Source organism: Orcinus orca, chromosome 4 (genome assembly GCF_937001465.1).
Source record: "Orcinus orca chromosome 4, mOrcOrc1.1, whole genome shotgun sequence".
Taxonomy (NCBI): domain Eukaryota; kingdom Metazoa; phylum Chordata; class Mammalia; order Artiodactyla; family Delphinidae; genus Orcinus; species Orcinus orca.
In genome coordinates this window covers 81,208,870-81,229,449 of record NC_064562.1, presented here as the reverse complement: position 1 = coordinate 81,229,449, position 20,580 = coordinate 81,208,870, and the positions used below count along the sequence as shown (strand labels likewise).

At 33.1% G+C, this 20,580-nt stretch overlaps 1 protein-coding gene across 2 annotated transcripts in view; it reads right to left on the bottom strand.

Annotated features, from left to right (window-relative positions):
• Nucleotides 1-545: 545 nt before the first annotated feature.
• The window catches only part of CHIC2 (cysteine rich hydrophobic domain 2), a 47,360-nt gene continuing 27,325 nt past the window's right edge, over nt 546-20,580 (bottom strand). The window contains exons 4-6 of one of the 2 annotated variants that reach the window (XM_004268267.4): nt 5,364-5,420; nt 5,138-5,197; nt 546-1,958 (exon numbers count right to left, since the gene is read on the bottom strand). In XM_004268267.4, the coding sequence (XP_004268315.1) occupies nt 1,908-1,958; nt 5,138-5,197; nt 5,364-5,420 (168 nt within the window). In that variant the 3' untranslated portion in view covers nt 546-1,907. The other variant, XM_033425440.2, reaches the window with a different exon arrangement.

Sequence of the window (20,580 nt, the reverse complement as noted above, 5' to 3'; positions counted from 1 at the left end):
TATGCCTAAATAGGTATAGTTCTTCCTATAAAGCTGATTAATATGGTGCTTTACAAATTTACAAAATTTTAGATTTGGAAAACTGTGTTGCATAGTCTACACAGTCATCATATTTTTCTGTTCTTTCGGAATCCTGAGGCAGAATTAGCATTCTCCATACAATAATCTGTCACAGGGAAACCAAAGAGGAATATTAGAGTTTCCGAACAGCATTACCTTTTAATCTGCACTACTTTAAGGTGACAGGACACACCCAAGACACAAGGTAAATAAAGTGAGAAGTGTATGAATCCTTTGTACTTTGAGCTTTTCATAGGAAAAGTGTTATATAAATTCAAGTTGGTGTTTTGGGAGGCAAAGGAAACAAATAAATCTCAGACCAAAAAAAAAAAAAAAAAATTCCTAGTTTTTAAGACAGTTCCTAATGTCCAATATAGGATATAAGATACTGGCATTCAACTATCCAAATTTACATAGAATAATAGTACTTTGGAGAAATATAAATAAATACTTTTTAAAAATACAGGTATATAAATTAATGAAACTGGTATTTGAAAGATTTAATACAAGGAAAAAAAGTATTATATAGTGGTACCAATTCTTAATACAAATTAAGCATAGTTTATATAATTTCAAAAGTTATTCACATTATTGCTCGATACCACAGTTGTACGGAACAAGTTCTTGACACACAAAATTTGTATAATTTCAGGTTTATAAAAACAAAAATTTATACATAGGCCATTTAGAATTTAGAAAGTTTTAAAATGCATGGAGATATGTACAACCAAAAGGAGAAAAAAATGTATGTCTGTACATATTTGAAAGAAACAAACTGATCTGACTCAAACTTGTATGTCACAGTCACAATCAAAAAAGTATACATAACTGGACTGAAAGCAAACTAGTGGACTAAAACGGTACTAAATATGTCCTTCATTTCTTAGTAATAATCTGTTTTAAATATTAATGGGGTATTAAACACCAGCTTACTTTAATTCTACAACTTTTGCTTTCTTTCAAAAACTTTTCAGAAACACATATCCATTCTACAACTGTGTTAGACTGGGACAAATATTTTCCTTAGAAATTTTTTAAAGGAGTATTTCTATACTTTTGTATACAAGATTTGATAAACAATAAAAAATAACCCAAATAAGGCCATTATTAATATCATCTTGATCAAAAATATACAGATTGTAATGCTACTATATTTTGTGATCCTGAGCTCTAGTAACCATTAGATGCATGCATACCATTCAGGGATTTGTCTATTCTAATGAAAATAATTTAATCCTGCCTTACTACTTTTGAAGACAGAAATACCTTCAAAACTTTTTGATACGTCTTCATAATGTTACAGATATTTCTGCTGTAAACAGAGCATTAGGAATTGTATGAGAAAATATGTTAGGGTTCAAAAAGCTATGAAAGAAAATTTACTATTTTAAAATAATGACAATAAATTTAAAAAGCAAGAAAAATAATACAAAGAGGGTGCTTGCTAGAACAGATAAGTAGAGCCTTACAAAGGTCTTTTTCTATATTAAGGAATTAATAAATAAAGGACTGTGTGTACCTTGGTGGTAAAATAAAAAAGGCTGGCCACTTTTTATGCTAAGTTCAAATGTATTTTTTTGATAATACAAAAAAGTAATCCTTGAAAATCAGAATACATAACATAAAAGAGCACAATAACTTAAGTATTAAACATCTGTATGAAATAACTGTTGCAAAGTCTGACAAAAATGCACACTTAGAACATGCGGTTATTTAAAAAAACAAAAACGGAAAAAAACACCACACGATTCTGTAGAACCAATGTTATGTCACCACCAGGAGAGCACCAAGCAAGGCACCATTGGAAAGACAACATACTTGGAAAGTCTCTATAAATAAAGTAAATGCTAATCTGGTCGAAAAATCGGTGTCTTTGGTAAAAATTCTATGAGGATGACCTGTAGAAGGAGAAAAAAAAGTTTTAAAAAGATTTAAAAAAAATTTTATCTTAAAAAAGACTTCAGTTATATTCCATCACTTAAAATGATTTTGATAGTGCCTCTGACAGACAGAAGGAGAGTGCATGCATGAATGAATGAGAAAAGGAAGCTACCATTTACTGAGAACTAACTACATACCAAATGTTTCACACTATATGGATCTATTTAATCCCAACAATTTTCTGTGAGGCAAGTATTGTCATACTCATTTTATAGATGAGAAAACTGATGATCCGAGAAGTGTAACACCATGGATTGTGGAGTCAGTATTTGAACAAAGGACTGTCTTAACTCCAAAGCCTTGCCCTTTCTACTGCCCTATGGTGGCTGTAGCTGACCCAATATTCACTTCCTCGGGCTTCCTCCCTTTTACCTAGAGTTGTTCTCATTTTATTGTACCAGGATATGTGATCTCTAGAAAAAGAGTTGGTCGTCTTTCTCTTAATTTTTTAAAAACAGTCTTTTCTTTTTAGGTTAGCAAAATTAAAGGTTAAAATTTGTTCCAAAAGACTTTTTACAAGAAAACTAAAGGAAAATCAACAAATACAAAACACAGTAACACAGAAAGACACAAGTTGACCAGAGTTGATTTTTATTCTAAACTTGGAACTGTCTTAAATTACAATCAATTCTTCCTCTTGTTCCAACTCTATATGGAATAGATGCTAAATGATGAACTCCTCACTCTTTTTCAGAAACTGTGTCTTGATATGACCTCCAGGTTTGGATACTCTTCTACATTTAGCCATCTGGGCCAGAAACCTTCATTTTCACTCTTCAGTTCTGGCTTTTGGTCTGTCTCAATAAAGAAGGTATTTCTATACGTGGCTCCAAAACATTCCTCTCCTAGTTGACTTATCCTTTGGTGCCCCCTGGGCCACTCTCCTGACCTGTTATTTGCCTACAAAATGTTTATTAGCTTCCTATCCAGCTTCTTTATTTGAGCTAGATTCCTCTGTTTCTCAGTTTCCTCATCTATAAAATAAAGGGATTGGAGAGATGACAAGATTCTTTGTAGCTCTAAAATTTGATGATTAAATTACATTTTACAGTATATACTACATAATGAATAATAAAAGCTATCTTTGACTATACTTGAATTATTACTAGTTTTTAAAGAATATATCTTACAAACTTTTCCCTTCAGAAGCCACACATAAAAATTAACCACTCGTCTCATTTCTTCTAGATCATACTGCTCTGCCATATCTCAATAAAAAGAAGTTGGTACAAGTTGGTATTTTTCATAGATTTACTCCAATATTCAAAATATAATCGAGGAGAATTACTTCCCTTTAACTAACAAATGAAATTTCTGTAAGTTAAATAAAATCTGAGGTCAAATAGATATATATGGTAGATTATTTACTATCTTAACTTTTCAAAACTATTTTTAGGGGTTTTTTTAAATTATGTTTTTCCCCCATTCAACTATCACAAACATATACATATACATACACATATACACACACACTCTCTCTCCAAGAAAACTTAGAAAAATACATTTTTTAAGCAATTTTTTTTAAACTACTCTTCTTAGTAGAGTGTTTATCTAAAAATTTATGATAATTAAAGGGAACTATTTTACAAACACAGCACATAAGTTCAGAATGTTTTGGAAGGTTAAATTAAATTATTTTGTTTTAATTAATAATAGAACATCATAAAAATAAACATGAATATAATACGCATATTTTATGAATGAATGACATTCTTATAGTTCTATCTGGAAATAACAGTATTGGGAATAACTTTTATGTTTTGCTTTCCAAAGTAAATTTAGAAATGTGCAAAATAAATAAATAAATAAAAAGCTCCATTTTAAGCTTAGTGTTTGGGTTTATAAATATAGCAAATATTCTTTTCACAAAATCCTTTAAATCTCTTACATATCCATCCCTCCTCACAAAATACATAAACTCTCTCACCATCTATGATGAAAATATAAGACTAGCATATTCATAGGTCAATCTCAAAACAAGTTATTTGAATGTGCTTTTATTATTATAAAGAAGTATTGAGTGTCTTTTTATCATCATAAATTAACATGCTTAATATAATAGATAATGATAAAATCTACATTGTTTGGTTCACTGAATAGAGATATTCTATGAAAGAAGAGACATTTTAAAGATATCTTTTATGTTCAAGGCTAGAAATGGGATTTGATTGTGCTAATGAAAGAGAAAATGCTACAGAGAAAAAAATTTTATGATAATTTCCAACTATTTCCAGTATCTAAGCACTGTTTTCATCAATCTTTTATACACACACACACACACACACACACACACACACACAAAACCTATGATGTCTATACTGTTTCAAAGAATAGACAAAATTTGTCAGAAATGATGTGTCAGATAGTTAACTCTTCCCCAGATCTTTTTATTTTTGTATATTACCTTTTCATATTTAAAATAAAACACCCAAGCTCGAGGGAGAATAAAGATTCATAATTTTCTATAGTATTCTGAACTTTTCAAAAGGAGAAAAACTGTTCAAGTAAATCAAGCAGTCAGTAAATTAAATCCCATTCTAAGCTCTAAAATTCATTGTATATACATGCCCATTAGACATCGTTTAAAGAATAAACACAGGATGAGCAACATCTCATCTCCTGTTTACTTTTAAGATAATTTTTACAAAATAATATTCCAATAACACTTTAAAAGACTCTTTAAAGGCCACTGAGGTATGGGCAGTTAAAATCTATAAAGGCTAAAGGTTTCTTAAGCTCCAGCGGCTTGACTGAAAGGTTTTCTTCCATACTTGGAAATCTGATTAGCATTATATAAAAAAGCCATATCTGACTTGCTGCGTAACCAAAGTTGTGGTTATTCTTTATACAGCATCTAAAATTTCACACTCCATCAACACATGTTCAGCCTATTTTATCTTGGCAATTAATTTATTATTTTTCAGAACACAGTGAAGCCTTGTTTTCAAGTCATTCATAACTTTATAAATCAGTCTTGCACATGAAACCATGCATCTGTGAACCGTAGAAAATCCTTGCACTCAGGAGATTAAGCTCCTGACACCTTTGCTGATTAATAATCATGGAAAGAATAAGATCAGAAGCAAAATAAATGATCATTTAATAGAGAAACTCACAAAACAGCCCTTTAACTTACATATTCCATCATGTTATTCGTTTCACATTTCCTTTTGCTCAGTCTCCAGTGCAAGCACAGCTAGACAAGAAGGAGAGTAAAAGAAGAAAAATGAGCTCTATTTTATTGCAGCACACAGACTAACCCATTTGTCCACCTTTCATATTTTTAGTTCAACAAAAGCATCTGTTTCCATACTGTGCAATTCAGACCCCAACGGTACGAAGCTGCTCCCTGTGGTACTCACCTTGTGGTATAACCTATTGTTTTCCCATTCTAATAACTTCTCAATCGATCTTCGTGTCTGGAAGACAAATGAGAAAAAAGTTTACTCTTGACTGGTTTTAGAAAAACTTTGTTTTGCAGCTGCTTTTTGTGTGAAAAGGAAAGAGGTATAAGACAGTGACTGAGTATAGGGTGGTCTATAACACTATCAATATTCAAGCACTAAATTGTAGCCTGAACAGAAATAGTACTTTGTTTTGATAAAGATATGGTTTTGTTTTTTGGCATTGTATTTTTTAACTGTTTCGAACTTACTAGCCTCTGATTAAAACTATCAAAGTCTAAAAAGCTAATGTTATCTACCAAATGACACAAATTTAAATCCCCATTTCTTTCAAAAATATTGTAATACTTAAGTAGTAAAACAAGAATACCTTAATATATATATATTTTAAAACAAAGGTTATTTACACATTAGTTAACGAAATGAAAAGGGCCTTTATAGTAAATTTAAAAAGGAAATAATTAAAGGTTAATAAAAAAATCAATTTGCTAACAAATCAAACTAATTTTTACCTCATACTTAAAAATAATGTCCAAATTTAAGAGCTAGTTTATTATTCCACAGATAAAGATTTTCCAACAGAGGCAAAACTGCATTTAAACCAATCATTTTTGTTGGTTTTCAAACAAAACTGGTTTTACTTGAAAATCAAACTATTCAATACTACTGTTAAAGGAATCAACTAAGAAATTTATATTTAAGATCACTTGATTTTTGCAATATATACTATGCAGCATGAAATGTTTCTTGCTTGGGAGGAATAAAGGGGAGGATAATTCATGGTGCCAGGTGTTAGGATGAGACTGACACAGATGCAGGTGCAAACAGGACAGTGTTGCCACAAGAAGCAACTGCAACTTGCTGCAGCTGCAGCTTCATTCAGTCTCCAATCATTTTTGTTGGTTTTCAAACAAAATTGGTTTTATTTGAAAATCAAACTCTTTATTCAATACTACTGTAAAAGGAATCAACTAAGAAATTTATATTTAAGATCACTTGATTTTTGCAATATATACTATGCAGCATGAAATGTTGCTTGCTTAGGAGGAAAAAAGGGGAGGATAATTCATGGTGCCAGGTGTTAGGATGAGACTGACACAGCTGCAGGTGCAAACAGGACAGTGTTGCCACAAGAAGCAACTGCAACTTGCCGCAGCTGCAGCTTCCTTGCAAGGAAAGGAAAAAAGCATACAGCTCCATTAATGTGGCACAACTAAATAAGTACTAATCATCAAATACGAAAATCTTCATGTCAAACAAGGATGAGCTAGGTGAAAAACTGTTAGGATCAAGCTGGTTTTGAATGTTACATAATAAAATGTTTAATATTTATTTAAAGTACCTACTATAATCTAGTTACCATATTACCTCTTAGCATGTTAAACATGCTAAAGACACACCACAGTCACAGAGGTGCTAATTATAATTCATAACTACTACTTACTGCCTTACATTTTCTAAGCTTATGTCATAAAAATCAGAAAATCAACTAACTCCCTGGATAATAATATGCCAATGACTAATTTATTACATTACTTTTTTTGAACAGTTTTTTGGCAAGAATTTTAAAGGAAAAAAGTGCCCTTGTTAACAATGATCAGCAAACCTCACTTGTTTCTTTGTAAAGATAGCCTTTTAGAGGCAGCTCTCCTTTTAAATGAAAATAGGGCAGCAGTTATGGTCACACTTTTTGTTAATTTAGTTGCCAGTCAGCCCCAAATCAAAAGAAAATAAGGCTGCAGAGTGTAATTAACATTCAGTTCAGTCGTTTTGTCCCTTGTCTAGCCCCCAAGCTTTGTTAAAATTGCCATCTGAATGCTGAAGGCTGTAGGGAAATCGATTTGATTCTAATCGCACCATGAAAAGAACATGATCTAACTGCTTTCAGCCCTCCGTAAATCTGTACTAGGTCTTTAGCACAATGCAACTTCCAATTTAAAAAGCACTGAATGTCTCGTCAATGACTTTGTGAAGAAAAAAGAACAAGGAGCAGACATAAAAATTCCAATAGTTGTTTAAGCATTAAAGTTCATTTGCATCACAGCGAACCTGAAAAGGGCTGACCTCTCAAACCGCCTCTCAGGTCTATGAAGTTGTAGCCTTGACAAGCTCACATTGACAGAGCTCATTGACTCTGAAAGGCTACTCTATCAATGGTGAAAAATGGCAATAGGTTCTACTCTGAGCAGGCATCTGCCTGCCCACCCGCTGCTAAACCAATGGCAAAACCGATTCAAAACCTGAATCTACCTTGTAATCTTCCTTTCTAGGACCTTTTAATAATAGATTAAGATTACTATACAATTTGAGGTTTTACTTTTTACTGATGGTTTAAAAAGGGGGCAGGCGGTATGAAAGAAGTAAGGTGGGGAGAACAAGCTTTCCAAGTCTCTTGTTTCATATTAATGTATAAAAATTAAAAGGTTGACATTACAATCTGCAAATATTCATTACTCACAGAAAAAAGGGTAGTTACCACAATCATCGTTTCATCACAAATTTAAACCCATACTATATTATAACAAGAACAAATCTCATTATGAATGGATCTCATGGTGTATATGATACATACACACACACATAAATTTAGAAACTTAAATATTTACTTTAAATAAATCAACTACCAGTATTTGAATAAAAGGTAATTATAAAGTATGAACCTTAAATTCCAAAATATTCATGTAGGAATTCTGAATTCATCCTTTGCCTCTAACTGAAAGTTTAATGACAAGGTTTGATGATATAATAATTATATCTTACAATATATAAGAATTCTAAACCAAACAAACGGTGGTATGCCATATTCTAAGTAAGCATCTAAATATAAAATATTTTTACACACTTCACAGTCTGGAGTAATAGCTGTGAATTAACACCATCTAATCTTGCTATAAGACTTCTTTCCTGCTTGACAGGTGGAAAAAAAAGCACTTGCACGTGCAGCTTAATTAATCATTGCACTTGACATCTCAATGATTTACAGTGAGGAGCAGGTGAGAACATACAAAACCAGAAAGGAACCCTTCATCTGAGTGGAACATTTCTAGCACACTAAGGTGACAAGTATATAGATTGTAACAGTCATTAAAAAAAAAAAAAAAAAAAAGAAAGAAAAGAAAGAAAGAAAAGAAACTGTGCCACAAATTATTTGTTAGTAACAACAAAAGCTCAAATTAAATGGGGGAAAAAAAAGCTTTAACTACTGAGAATGTTTAATACTTTGCAATTATTTTAGTTAACAAAATCAAAATATATTTTCACAATTAAACACAATACCAATTTGGCAGATATTGAAAAAAATGTGACACTTCAGCATTTATAAAAGCTATTTAAAGCCTTTAAACATGAAAAGAAAGTACCTTATTATTGCAGTAACCTAGAAATAAAAGTTAAGAGTTTATGTCCACAGAGTTGTCAGATAGCTATTTCTAATGAAATATAAGATTTAACATTGCCAAACTCTGTGATTACTACTGGACAAACAAACTTAACCATATAAATATCTGTCCTTGATTTTTAAAAGTTTGTATCGATCACCAAATTCAACATAAATTAAAGCAAACTAATATGCATCAGAAAAAAAAACAATATGTATAAGGTCTGTCAACATGAAGTACCAAAAAAATATATCATCTTTCGGTATTCTAGGCCAGTGGATCTAAAAATAAGTCATCTTAATTTTCTTAAAAGAATTTGGTGCTTGTGAAAAGCACCAGACTGACAGTCATGGGAACTAAAAATCTTCTATTTAACTGAAAGAACAGGGGAAAGGGCAGTGCAGGCTTCAGTGCAAGCTTCCCTACAGTGGGCCTTAATCCTTTTCAGTGCTCACACCCTGGGGGCGAGAGGACAGGTTAGTGGTTCTTAACCAATGAATCCTCAGTCCTTCTGCATAAGATGATCAATAAGAAATCTAATTTTATCATGGATTCTTATCCTTAATTAAAAGGACCAAGACCATCAACTCATACCATGTAATCAAAACAAGTTTTTTATGAGAATAACATCATGTCAACTAACCTGGTTGGGAAAAGGACTGCTCCAAGCATCTGGACTCCTACCCACCTCCCTCATCACAGAGCTCTCACTTTAACTTTTTTTTTTTAACACATTTCCTCATTTCAGCACCTTGCTAATTTTATTTTTCTCACTGGTGAACTAGTTCTAATATAGCTGTTCAGCAATGTTAAAGTAAAAAATAATAGAGGTTTAAAAACATCATTACAATTATAAATAGACTTATTTATTAAATAGACTCAACTTGAGTAGTAAGTAGTAATAACAGGAGGATAGAAATTTTGGCTTCTACTCCTTTGGTTCCTTTACATTTTTGGCAGAATTGTGGAAATAAGTCAAAACATGCCAACTGCAAAAGAGGTAAAATAGCCTGGATAATTCACATAAAAGGCTAATTAAATAATGATTAATCAAAAATTAATATTAGGTATGATATAGCCCTATCAATTTCCAAAGAAGCATCTAGAGTAAGCTTACAATAGAAAAATACATATGAAACACCTAGATAAAGTTACGTTACTGCAATTGAAAATCAGGATTTCCTGAAAATTCAAATTTGACTTATTATTAGAAGAAACATTTTTGTAATTTTTTTCTAATATCATACTTTCTAAGGAATATGTTATTATTCCCTATAAACAAATTATGTGCCACTAGATATAAATAAGTCTTTCAGGACAGCAAGAAATCATTTAGCAAATCTTCAATGTATTACTTCTCTACTTTGTTACCACTATTACTTAACAGCATACTCATTACCAACGATTCATTTACTCACAATCAATTGTTTGAAAAAACGGTTTTTCAAAGAAGTAGTTTTCTAGAACTTGCTAATAAAATCAATAGAAATTTCATAGATTTTAAAGTACTTAAAACCAAAGGAAAAACGTTTAATGTGGAAGCTGTAACAAAATTTCTCTGAATTTTTCTCAAAGAAATGACATTCTTATCAGTCTTTAGAACATAAGATGCTAAGATATGTTAACAAAATGTATAAATAGGGTAGCTCACTAATAACTATTTGTAAAAGTTCAACTACTTAAAATTAAAGCTTATTTGAACAGGATTTATTCATAACATCACAATGTTCAATGTCTTATTTAAAACAAGTTTTAGTTTTAAACTCCTAAGTTTATAATGCATTAATTAAGCTTTAGCTAGAATAATGCTTTGAATGTATTCATAATTTTTTAAACTTTTAAGTATTTTCAAATAAAAACTATACTTATCTTTTGACATCTGTGCAAATCCAAATCATTAAAATAAGTGAAACAGAAATGTTCTTAGTTATAAGTCATTAGAAAGAAACCATACAAAATTTTAAATAATTATTTTAACTTAAGAGAAAATTACTTCATTCACCTCTGTCTGTTCTGGATTCATATAAATCTTATACTGCAGTTATGTGCAGAAAATTAAATGGCATATCTCAGTATTATGATACATGAAAACTCTATATTCACCAAAAGACAAACTAGAATATGATTAGATTCCTCAAAAGGATTTTTAAACAAATTCCCTTCCTGTACTTAAAGGCCGCTTTTAAAAATTTTATGTGAATATTAACTTTTAAGTAACCTAGATAAACTAAATATCCACTAAAGTATATTCAGAACAATCCTTTTCATACTGTTTGTTAAAAGTACTATTTTTAGATGAAGATAAACTAAACAACTGCAAATATTTTGTGTATCAAAAGTGCCCTTTTAACTTAGTACTGAGCAGTGACTTACAGGTACTAATCTTAAACAAGGTATGCTTAAATACAATTTAATCAAGCTGACTAGGGCTTCCCTGGTGGCGCATTGGTTAAGAATCCACCTGCCAATGCTGGGGACACGGGTTCGAGCCCTGGTCCGGGAAGATCCCACATGCCTCGGAGCAACTAAGCCCGTGCACCACAACTACCGAGCCTGCGCTCTAGAGCCCGCGAGCCACAACTACTGAAGCCCGAGAGCCTACAGCCCGTGCTCCACAACAAGAGAAACCACCGCAGTGAGAAGCCCTCACACCCCAATGAAGAGTAGCCCCCACTCGCCACAACTAGAGAAAGCCCATATGCAGCAAGAAGACCCAACACAGCCAAAAATAAATAAATAAATAAATTTATATTTAAAAAAAAAAGAGTGTATGACTAGGCTTGTGGTTCTTAACTTTTTAAGGTTACTCTGACTACCTTGTGAATGATGAAAAAAGCATTTATGCACCAATATGTAAAATGTTGCACACAATTTTAAGGGGTTATCCACAAACCTCTGATAACTTTTCAGAAAATACTGATAACATATCAAAAAACTAAAACTGAGTTTCAATTGACAGCAGAAAATTAGAAAAATTATTCATAAGACAAATGAATTTCACTAAGCTAAGAGTCAAATGTATTACTATCAGGGATTTTTAAAATCTATATAACTACACAAGGAAGAATCACTGGCTAGAACCAACAGGTGGGGTTAAAAAAAAATTACTGCTGATTAATTATAATGGACAACTGGAGAAACAGAAACAAAAAGGAGTAAGGAATAGTATTTGTTGATCCTCACTTCGGATGTGACCCCATGCCATGTGTCTTCCCTTTGTTACCTTATTTAATCTTCACAATAAACCTAGAAGGCAGCTTGTATAACTTTTATTTTACATATGAAAACTGTGTCTTAGTGGGGTTAAGAAACTTAAAGCTACACTAGGAAATGGTGGAGCTGCGATTTGAAACCGGGATTGTATGGCTTTCAACATCATGCTCTCTCCATTATTCAACGAACTATGAATTTGTAAAGAATTTGTAACTTGTTGAATAACATGTCTATGACACGCAAGGTATCTTAAGCCACTAACTAGGCTATCGGCCTTGAACAGCCAACCTAATCTAAAACTAAATTTTCTCCAGCTCTAAGGTCTAGAAGTACTCATTCTACTTTATTCTTAAGTCTCAGTGAGATTTATCCAAAATGTATTCTGTTTTTGTTTATATCTTGCTTTGTGCAACAAAACATGAATTGAGGTATATTATTATTTTATAGATTAAGCACACAGGCTTAAAGAAGTTAAATAGTTTGCCCAAGGTCACACAACCAGTAAGGGTAATGACAGGATTGAAACTCGGATCTCTAAACTTTAAACCCAACATTCTTTTTACTTGGGATCAGCAAGCATAACTATTTTTACTTGCAACTGAATTAAGAGACATCAATTTATAAATCCTCCCAATCAAGGCACAAACATAAAATGAATACCATGTCCTTAAAATACGATTTCTTCAATTCCAAACACGAAGAAATTTCAAACAAAATGTTAAAAATCAAGAGAGTGATAATCACACCATTCTTTCCTTCCCAACATGCAAAGAACAGCATAATCTTTATGTAAAGTCAAGGTAACTAGAGACTTATATTTCTGTGTAGGATGTCAAACTCAAGCCAACACTCCCATCACAAGTAGAAACGGATAAACTGAAGAAGAAAAAAAAACCCATTATTTTTAAAACATCAGAAAATTCTGGAAGCAACAAGGACTAGATGAAATAAAATCCAGAGAAGGAAAGAGCGCTTTCTAAATCATTTGATGATTATGTACTGGCCATTTTCTTTCTTTGTTGCTTAGAGAGGTCAGTTGAGGATTAGGCTTGGCACCAGTGGGACTCTACTAGGGAAAAGGGAAATCAACAGAGCTTTTGTAGGTTGTACAGCCTGGCCCAATGGACTGGAAATTAGATGTACCCTAAAATGCAAAGCCAGTTTTCCCTAGAGACACTACTGAATTCTGGGGCAGCATGGAAGGATGGGGGACCAAGACAAAAAGGCAGAGAAAAATTACTCATAGTCTCCTAGTATTTAGGAGACAAAATTCTGCTAGATGGAGGAGGATCTGCAACAAACTCATGATTGGTCTCCCCCTCAAAACACCTGAACCTGCATAAGATGGAAAGCTAAACTCAAAATATCCAAAGGATACAACCTCCTGAGGAGAGGAGACAAAGACCTGCCAGGCCTCAATCAAAAGTCTGAGAGGGTCATACCCAAGAAATAGAAAACCAGAGATGGACTGAATCTACTAAACTTGCAACCCAGCCCAACCCACCTCAATCTCTCATTAGATCAAAGTGATTGTTCTCCTCAAGCTATCTGCCTAATACAGAACAGATGGGACCCTTGATTTTGGAAGATTTTTTCTGGAGTTTCTACTTCATTCTGTTTATAACATCTAGCATAAAATTTAAAACTTTAGGAGTCAGGAAAAAATGACCAATAATCAAAAGAAAAAACCCACAGAAACAGATCCACAGATAATCCAAGTATTGGTATTAGCTGACAGGAATTTAAATTAACTATGATTAGTATGTTCAATTAAATAGAGGGAAAAGACGGACTAAATGGGTGAAAAGATGAAGAATTTCAAAAGAGGACTAGCCTCTATAAAAACATCAAATGGACCTTCTAGAACTGAAAAATATACCATCTGAAATTAAGAACTCATGGCATGGGGTAACAGCAGACTGGACACTGAAGTAGGTGAGCAAATCTTTCTATAAACCACCACACCAATACTATGTTCTAAATATTCAGAGGGAACTGAATGTCAGCCAGCTCTAGGCAAAACACATTTTAAAGGAGTCGAACACATCTTTAAAGTCCCAGTGCCATCTCTGCACATTTAAGACTCAAAGTTTACACTTCTTTCTTGCATATCTTCTTTCACAATGAGAATTTAATTTAGTAACATGTTTTTACTCCAGCTAAAAACAAATCATCAGTGCCATTCACACTAACGGAAGTAATTTATTTAGTTTATGTAAGAATCAGTTTTCTAAGTTTCACGCCTAAAGTATTCTTTAAAATGAAACAGCAATAAATATATTCTTCTGGTCCTAAGAAATTTTTTACATGAGATCCCTTTTCCACAGCAATTGAAGTAAGATTTGAAAGAGGTTAAACCTATTTATCCTTATAATGTGGGAGATACTAAAGAAGAGGCAAGAAACTGCAAATTGAACACTTAAGGATAGATGGGTGTTAGAATACCCGACTCTACCTTCAGTGCGAGTCCCTGTCCCCCCTACTTTGCATTAACTCCTTACATGACATTCTCAGTCTCTCTAAGAGTAAATACACAAGTTTTAAGGAAGGGTGTAATATTATAAAAAGAAAAAACTTTACCAGAAATAATGTGTACTTATTTATTAGGGAGTGAGACCCTGATAATTTTTCAAAGACAAGGATGTTGATTTTTGTTTTTATAAAAGTAAAATAGAAGCAAAAGCAATATACCAACTCTTAGTTGTCCAACTGGAACTTTGCATAAAATCTGATTAAAATATACTGTTTTCCTGCATCTTTACCTCCTTTATGGCCTCCTTCCTTTACTGTTAGTTTGTATTTTCAAGAAATACAAATCTGTTTATGGGCTTCCCTGGTGGCGCAGTGGTTGGGAGTCCGCCTGCTGATGCAGGGGACACGGGTTCGTGGCCCGGTCCGGGAAGATCCCACATGCCACGGAGCGGCTGGGCCCATGAGCCATGGCCTCTGAGCCATGGCCGCTGAGCCTGCGCGTCCGGAGCCTGTGCTCCGCAACGGGAGAGGCCACAGCAGTGAGAGGCCCACGTACCACAAAAAAAAAAAAAAAAATTACAAATTTGTTTAAATATTAGGGAAAAAATAATTGGAAAGCTAAATCTGCCGAAAAACTAAAGTACTACAAAAGCTAATATAAAATGCTTGAACACTGTTACCATTTATAAATCAACTGGATAAACTTACAACACTCAATGGACCTGAATCTCCTATCTTGTGAAATAATGATCTTTTAAGTTTCTTCCACACCTCTAAAATCCCCCTGCTTCCAGGTATAAAATTAAATTATGATAAGTAATAAAAAACAGCTTGATTTTGTATCCTTATCAAAGAGTGAAAAAAAGCATATCTGAGGCTTTAAGCCTGGGGTTCAAATTATAGCCTAGCTTTGTAGACTGTGGGATCTCAAACAGATTACTTAACTTCTGAGCCTCAGTTTTCTCATCCTTAAAATAGGAATAATATGAATGCCTACTCTTGGAATTTGGCGAAGATTGAATGACACAGTACAAGTAAATTGATTAACTCAATGACCCTGGCATAAAGTGAACACTCAAGATTAGAAGAGAACGTTTGGGTTTTGCAATATATATGTGTATCAGATCATCATGTTGTACACTTTAAACTTATGCAATGTTATGTGTCAATTACATCTCAGTAAAGCTGGGGGTGGGGGAAGAATGCATGGGGTAGATCTTACATTAAATATTAAATGTTCTTGTCACACCTACACACACAAAAAAAGAGGGAGGAAAGGAGTGAATTATTAGAGTTGATGGTTGGGTTTACAGCACCGCTTATAATGTTGGTTTCACAGATGTATACTTATCTTGAACATATGAAAGCCCTTATAAATATGTTATATTTATAGAAATAAAGCAATTGGATAGCATTCGTTAAAAAAAAGTTAGCACTGGTTTTCCTATACTTTCAATTAATAATAATGATTGTCATAGGACTACATTTAACTCATCTCTTTTGTTTACCAGGAACTTTTCAAGATCGCCCTTCACTAAAATTTCATTATGATGTTTTTAAGTTTGTTTTGCTTTCATTACCTGAAACATATTAGCATTTTTCTTTATCTAATTCTTCATCCAAAGGTTCACTGACATTCTCATGATTCAGAGTTACTGAATACAAATGCTCAAATCCCAAACACAGAGTAAATTAGAGTTCTAAAAGTTTTGGGTAACTTTTAATACTGTTAGTATAACTGAGTAAGTATACTTCAAATTCCTCTCATATACAAATATTTGCAGCTCTTTGGTTATGACTGTCCTAGGTTCACTTTCCCTTGAATTTTTTTAAGTCTTACAAGGCTGCATTCTCACTCAAAACCCTCTACTCTTGACCTCTTCCATTTGGATTTTCCACCCCTTCTATACCCCAACCAAAGTAACTCACAATTATTGGATAACTAAACTTGAGGTTGAGAGAAAAGATATCTAGAAGTAAATCTAAGCATAATACAACTTAAAGTAAAACAGTTAGATGAGATACAGGCCTTTTTTTTTTTTAATCAAAGTTTCAAAACTAAATAGCAATTATCCAAAAAAAACTCAGAGAAGCCAAAAAAGTAAAAGGAAAACTAAAAAAAAACAAAGAAAGAAAATATTTTACTAAAATGTTAAATCTTTAGATTTGAAATAAAAATCAATATTGAGAACTTCTTTACTTTAGAGCTTGGAAATAGTGATGTTTTGTAGACCTACACAGCTCAATTTTCAAAGGATTATAGATTTTTAGGGCTGGAGAGTACCTAGAGAGATCAGTCAGCCTCTCTTCTTCTGAGATTAAAAGAAAAAGAAGATGTGGGGGGGATGGTGGTGGAAGTCCAGTCTCAGAGAGGTTTTAAGCGACTCTCAAAGTCACTCAGCTTCAAACACTAATTTACTATTGTTTATACTCTATCACACTGCTCCTGCAGAAAAAAAAAATGTTATTTACTCTAAAAGACAAGATGCTTTTATTTACTTAGGAATCTTATTTTGAATAGTGAGGACTATATCTTCTGAAATGTTACATTCTTACTACTCACAAATTTCAAAAGCCAAAAGGTACATTCATTCAGCAAATACTTATTGAACATAAAGTAGACGAGAGGCACTGTGAGAGGCACTGGGGATATAGTAGTTAGCAAGACAGACACTGGGAAGAATATAAAATGATATTAATAGCAACTGCCGTTAACTAAGCACACACTATAGCCAAAATGCTATACTAAGTACCCTACATGCACTTGCTCTAATTTTTAAAACAACACTGCAAAGAAGAGATTAACGCCATCTTAGAGAGGTAAAAACTGAGGTTTAGAGAGAGTGAACTGATCAGTCATTCTGAGTAAGTACCACTTTCCAAACCAGTTCCTCTAGCACCAAAGTGCAGGTCCCAGCTACCACATGTTGCAGCCTATTTCCCTATTCCTAAAGAAATGATTCCCTGATACAGGACAACATACAAATAAAAGTATAAAGGGAATGGAAATATACACTATTTACAACAAATCCATACAGAGAGCACTTTTAGAAAGCCACACAATTTTGGTCATCATATGTAAGAGAGAAATTAAAGCACTAAAAAAAGGAGGTAAGACAACTCATTAGATTAAGAAATTGGTGTATAAACATTCTAAAACTTAAGAGTTCTTCAGTCAGAAAGGATAATGGCTGAGAGCATATATAAACAAAGTCTATAAAACCACTAAATGTGGGATATTTTATATATATATGCAAAATCTTATAAGACTGAAACTAATAGTTACTTTAGGATGGAAAACAAGCTAAAACAAAAAATACTGTAACACAATGTACAGTAAAATTATGAAACTTGTTTCCTCAATAAATAAGCCAGGCTGAAAGAAAAACAAGTCATAAAGAGTTCACTTACTTAGACATCAATTTTCAAAACTATAATATTACAATTAAGGCACAATCAAAAAGCAAAGTATAATCACAAGTATCAATGAAAATAAGCTTTTGCAAAGTAAAGGTCATAAGATCTATTTAATGAAGCTGAAGCATTTTATTTGCTTGTAAGCTCCTCAAGCTCTTACAAAGAACAGCAAAAGGCTGAGGTTTTCTGCTTTATTGTCTTCCAAGCACTTATCACTATCTGTAATTACCTCGTTGCTTTCTGTCTACTTTTTAAGTCTACAGGAGGAAACATAACCTCTAAACAGTATCTAAACAGCATCTTAAACAGTACCAAGTCCACAGTGCAGCTTTAGAAATATTAATTGAATTAATGAATAAGTAACTTCCAGAGAATGGCATACTAGCAGCATAAAGAAGTGGTAGCTAAAACCAGCAATTTCATAAGACACATGTGCTTATATTCTAAGAGTATCAACTTTATTCAATAAGTCATTTTAAACATTTTCTATTAAAACAAATATGTTTTGTAATAGAATGTAAAATTCAGATGAGTGTCTAAGATGTAACACAAGACTTCAAACATATTTTGTGATTGCAGGTGGCTACTTCATATTTCTAGACCCTAAGGACATATATTTATTGTCTTTTGTTATTAGAGCTACTTCATGAAAAACATGACAAGTACTTACAAACTTAAACTATCTCTGCACTCATCTAGCCAATTCTCCAAATAGACTACATGCTCTTTGAGTATAGCGTTAATATAAATCTTTCAATCCACAGCACAGTAGTTATTTGTCAAAACACTTCTATAAAAAGAGGACATTCAGACTTTCATTTTCAGCGATGATGCAGCAATAGGCACCAGATTTACCCTCTGGCCTGAAACCACCAAAACAAACAAACAAAAACCCAAAATACCCCTCAAAGCATATGAAACTGTTTTCAAGACAATGAACAGACAAGGAAAGACCAGAATTCCTGGGAGACAGAGACAAATGAGAAAGGCCCTATGCTTTCCCATGATTACTGATGTCAGAGAGCTTCCAGGCCACAGTGAATGGAGGGAGAGCCCAGACAAAGCCAGCAACTCCGAGTTAAGGAGACTGAGCTGAGCATCTGAGGAAACCAAGGCAGCTAGAAGCCACAGAACAGAGTACCAGAGAGGAAAGTGCTGCAAAGAACTCCAAAGATCTGCAGATAGTCTCTACTGAGTATCAAGGTGAGTGCTGAGCAGCACACGTGGGTAAGGAAACTACCAAAGGTAGAGCAAAGAACTACTAGAAAGGATTACAGGAAGAGTATCCCAAACTGACAAATATCCAGCACAAAGCCTCTTTCCATGAGCCATACTAGAGAACATCACAATTAACAAGCTACTGAGTAAAGTAACCAGGAAGGTCTTGCCTCACTAGTGCTCAGCCCTAGACTAAACACTGCTCTGGTTCCTCGAGAAGTTAAGCACAAACTGTGATATATATGCATAATGGGATATTATTCAACCATAAAAAAGAATAGAGAATTGATACACATTACAACACAGAGGAACCTTGATGAGTGCTCCTAAAATTTAAGGAAGAAATAATGCATATTCTGCACAAACTCATCCAGAAAACTGAAGAGGAGGGAACACTTCCCAACTCATTTTGTGAGGCTATCACTACCCCAATGCCAAAATCAGACATTACGAGAAAAGACTACAGAAAAATATCCCTCATGAACACAGATATAAGACTTCTAAACAAACTTATAGTCTATCAAATCCAACAAAAATATTAAAAGAAAAATAGACATGACCAAGTGAGGTTCATTCCAGGAATGCAAGGTTGGTTTAACATCCAAAAATCCAATCAATTCCACAGATTTCTAAACTAAAAACGAAAAACCATATAACCACTCTAAAGAAGCAGAAAAGGTATCTGACAAAATCCACCATCTATTCCTGATAAAAACTCTCCACAAACTAGTAGAATAAAACTTACTCAGATGATAAAGGACATCTACAAAACCCTGTCATTAATATGATATGGAATGATTAAAGTGAGAATGCATTCCCCCTAATATCAGGAGCAAGACAAGGACATATGTTCTCACTGCTTCTAATCAGTGTTTTTCTGGAGATTCTAGTCAGTGCAGTTAGAAATAAATAAACAAATTAAATCCAAAGCAAGGAGAAGAAATAATAAAAATAAGAACAAAAAGCAGTGAAATTGAAAACAGAAAAATAGAGAAAATCAGGCCTAAAGGAGTCCACTCTCATCACTCCTATTCAACATTTTACTGGAAATCCTACTCAGTGAAAAAAGAGAGAAAGAAATAAAAGGTATACAGATTAGAAATCAAGAAATAAAACAACATAGTTATCTATGTAGAAAATCCCATAGAATGTACAAAAACATTCCTATAATATAATAAGATCACAGGACACAATGTCAATATACAAAAATCAATTGTATTTTTTATGTACTAGCAATGAACAACTGGAAATCAAAAATTTAAAAATACCATTAATAGCACCAAAACCAAAGAAATAAGTACATATAAAGCTAACAAAATATGTGCATGATCTGTATGCTATGCAAAAAATTACAAAATACTGATGAAAAAGAAATCAAAGAAGACCTAAATAAATAGAGAGGTATGCCACATTAATGGTTTAGAAGACTTGTTGTTAAGATGTCTATTTTCTCCATATTGATCTATAATTTCATCAAA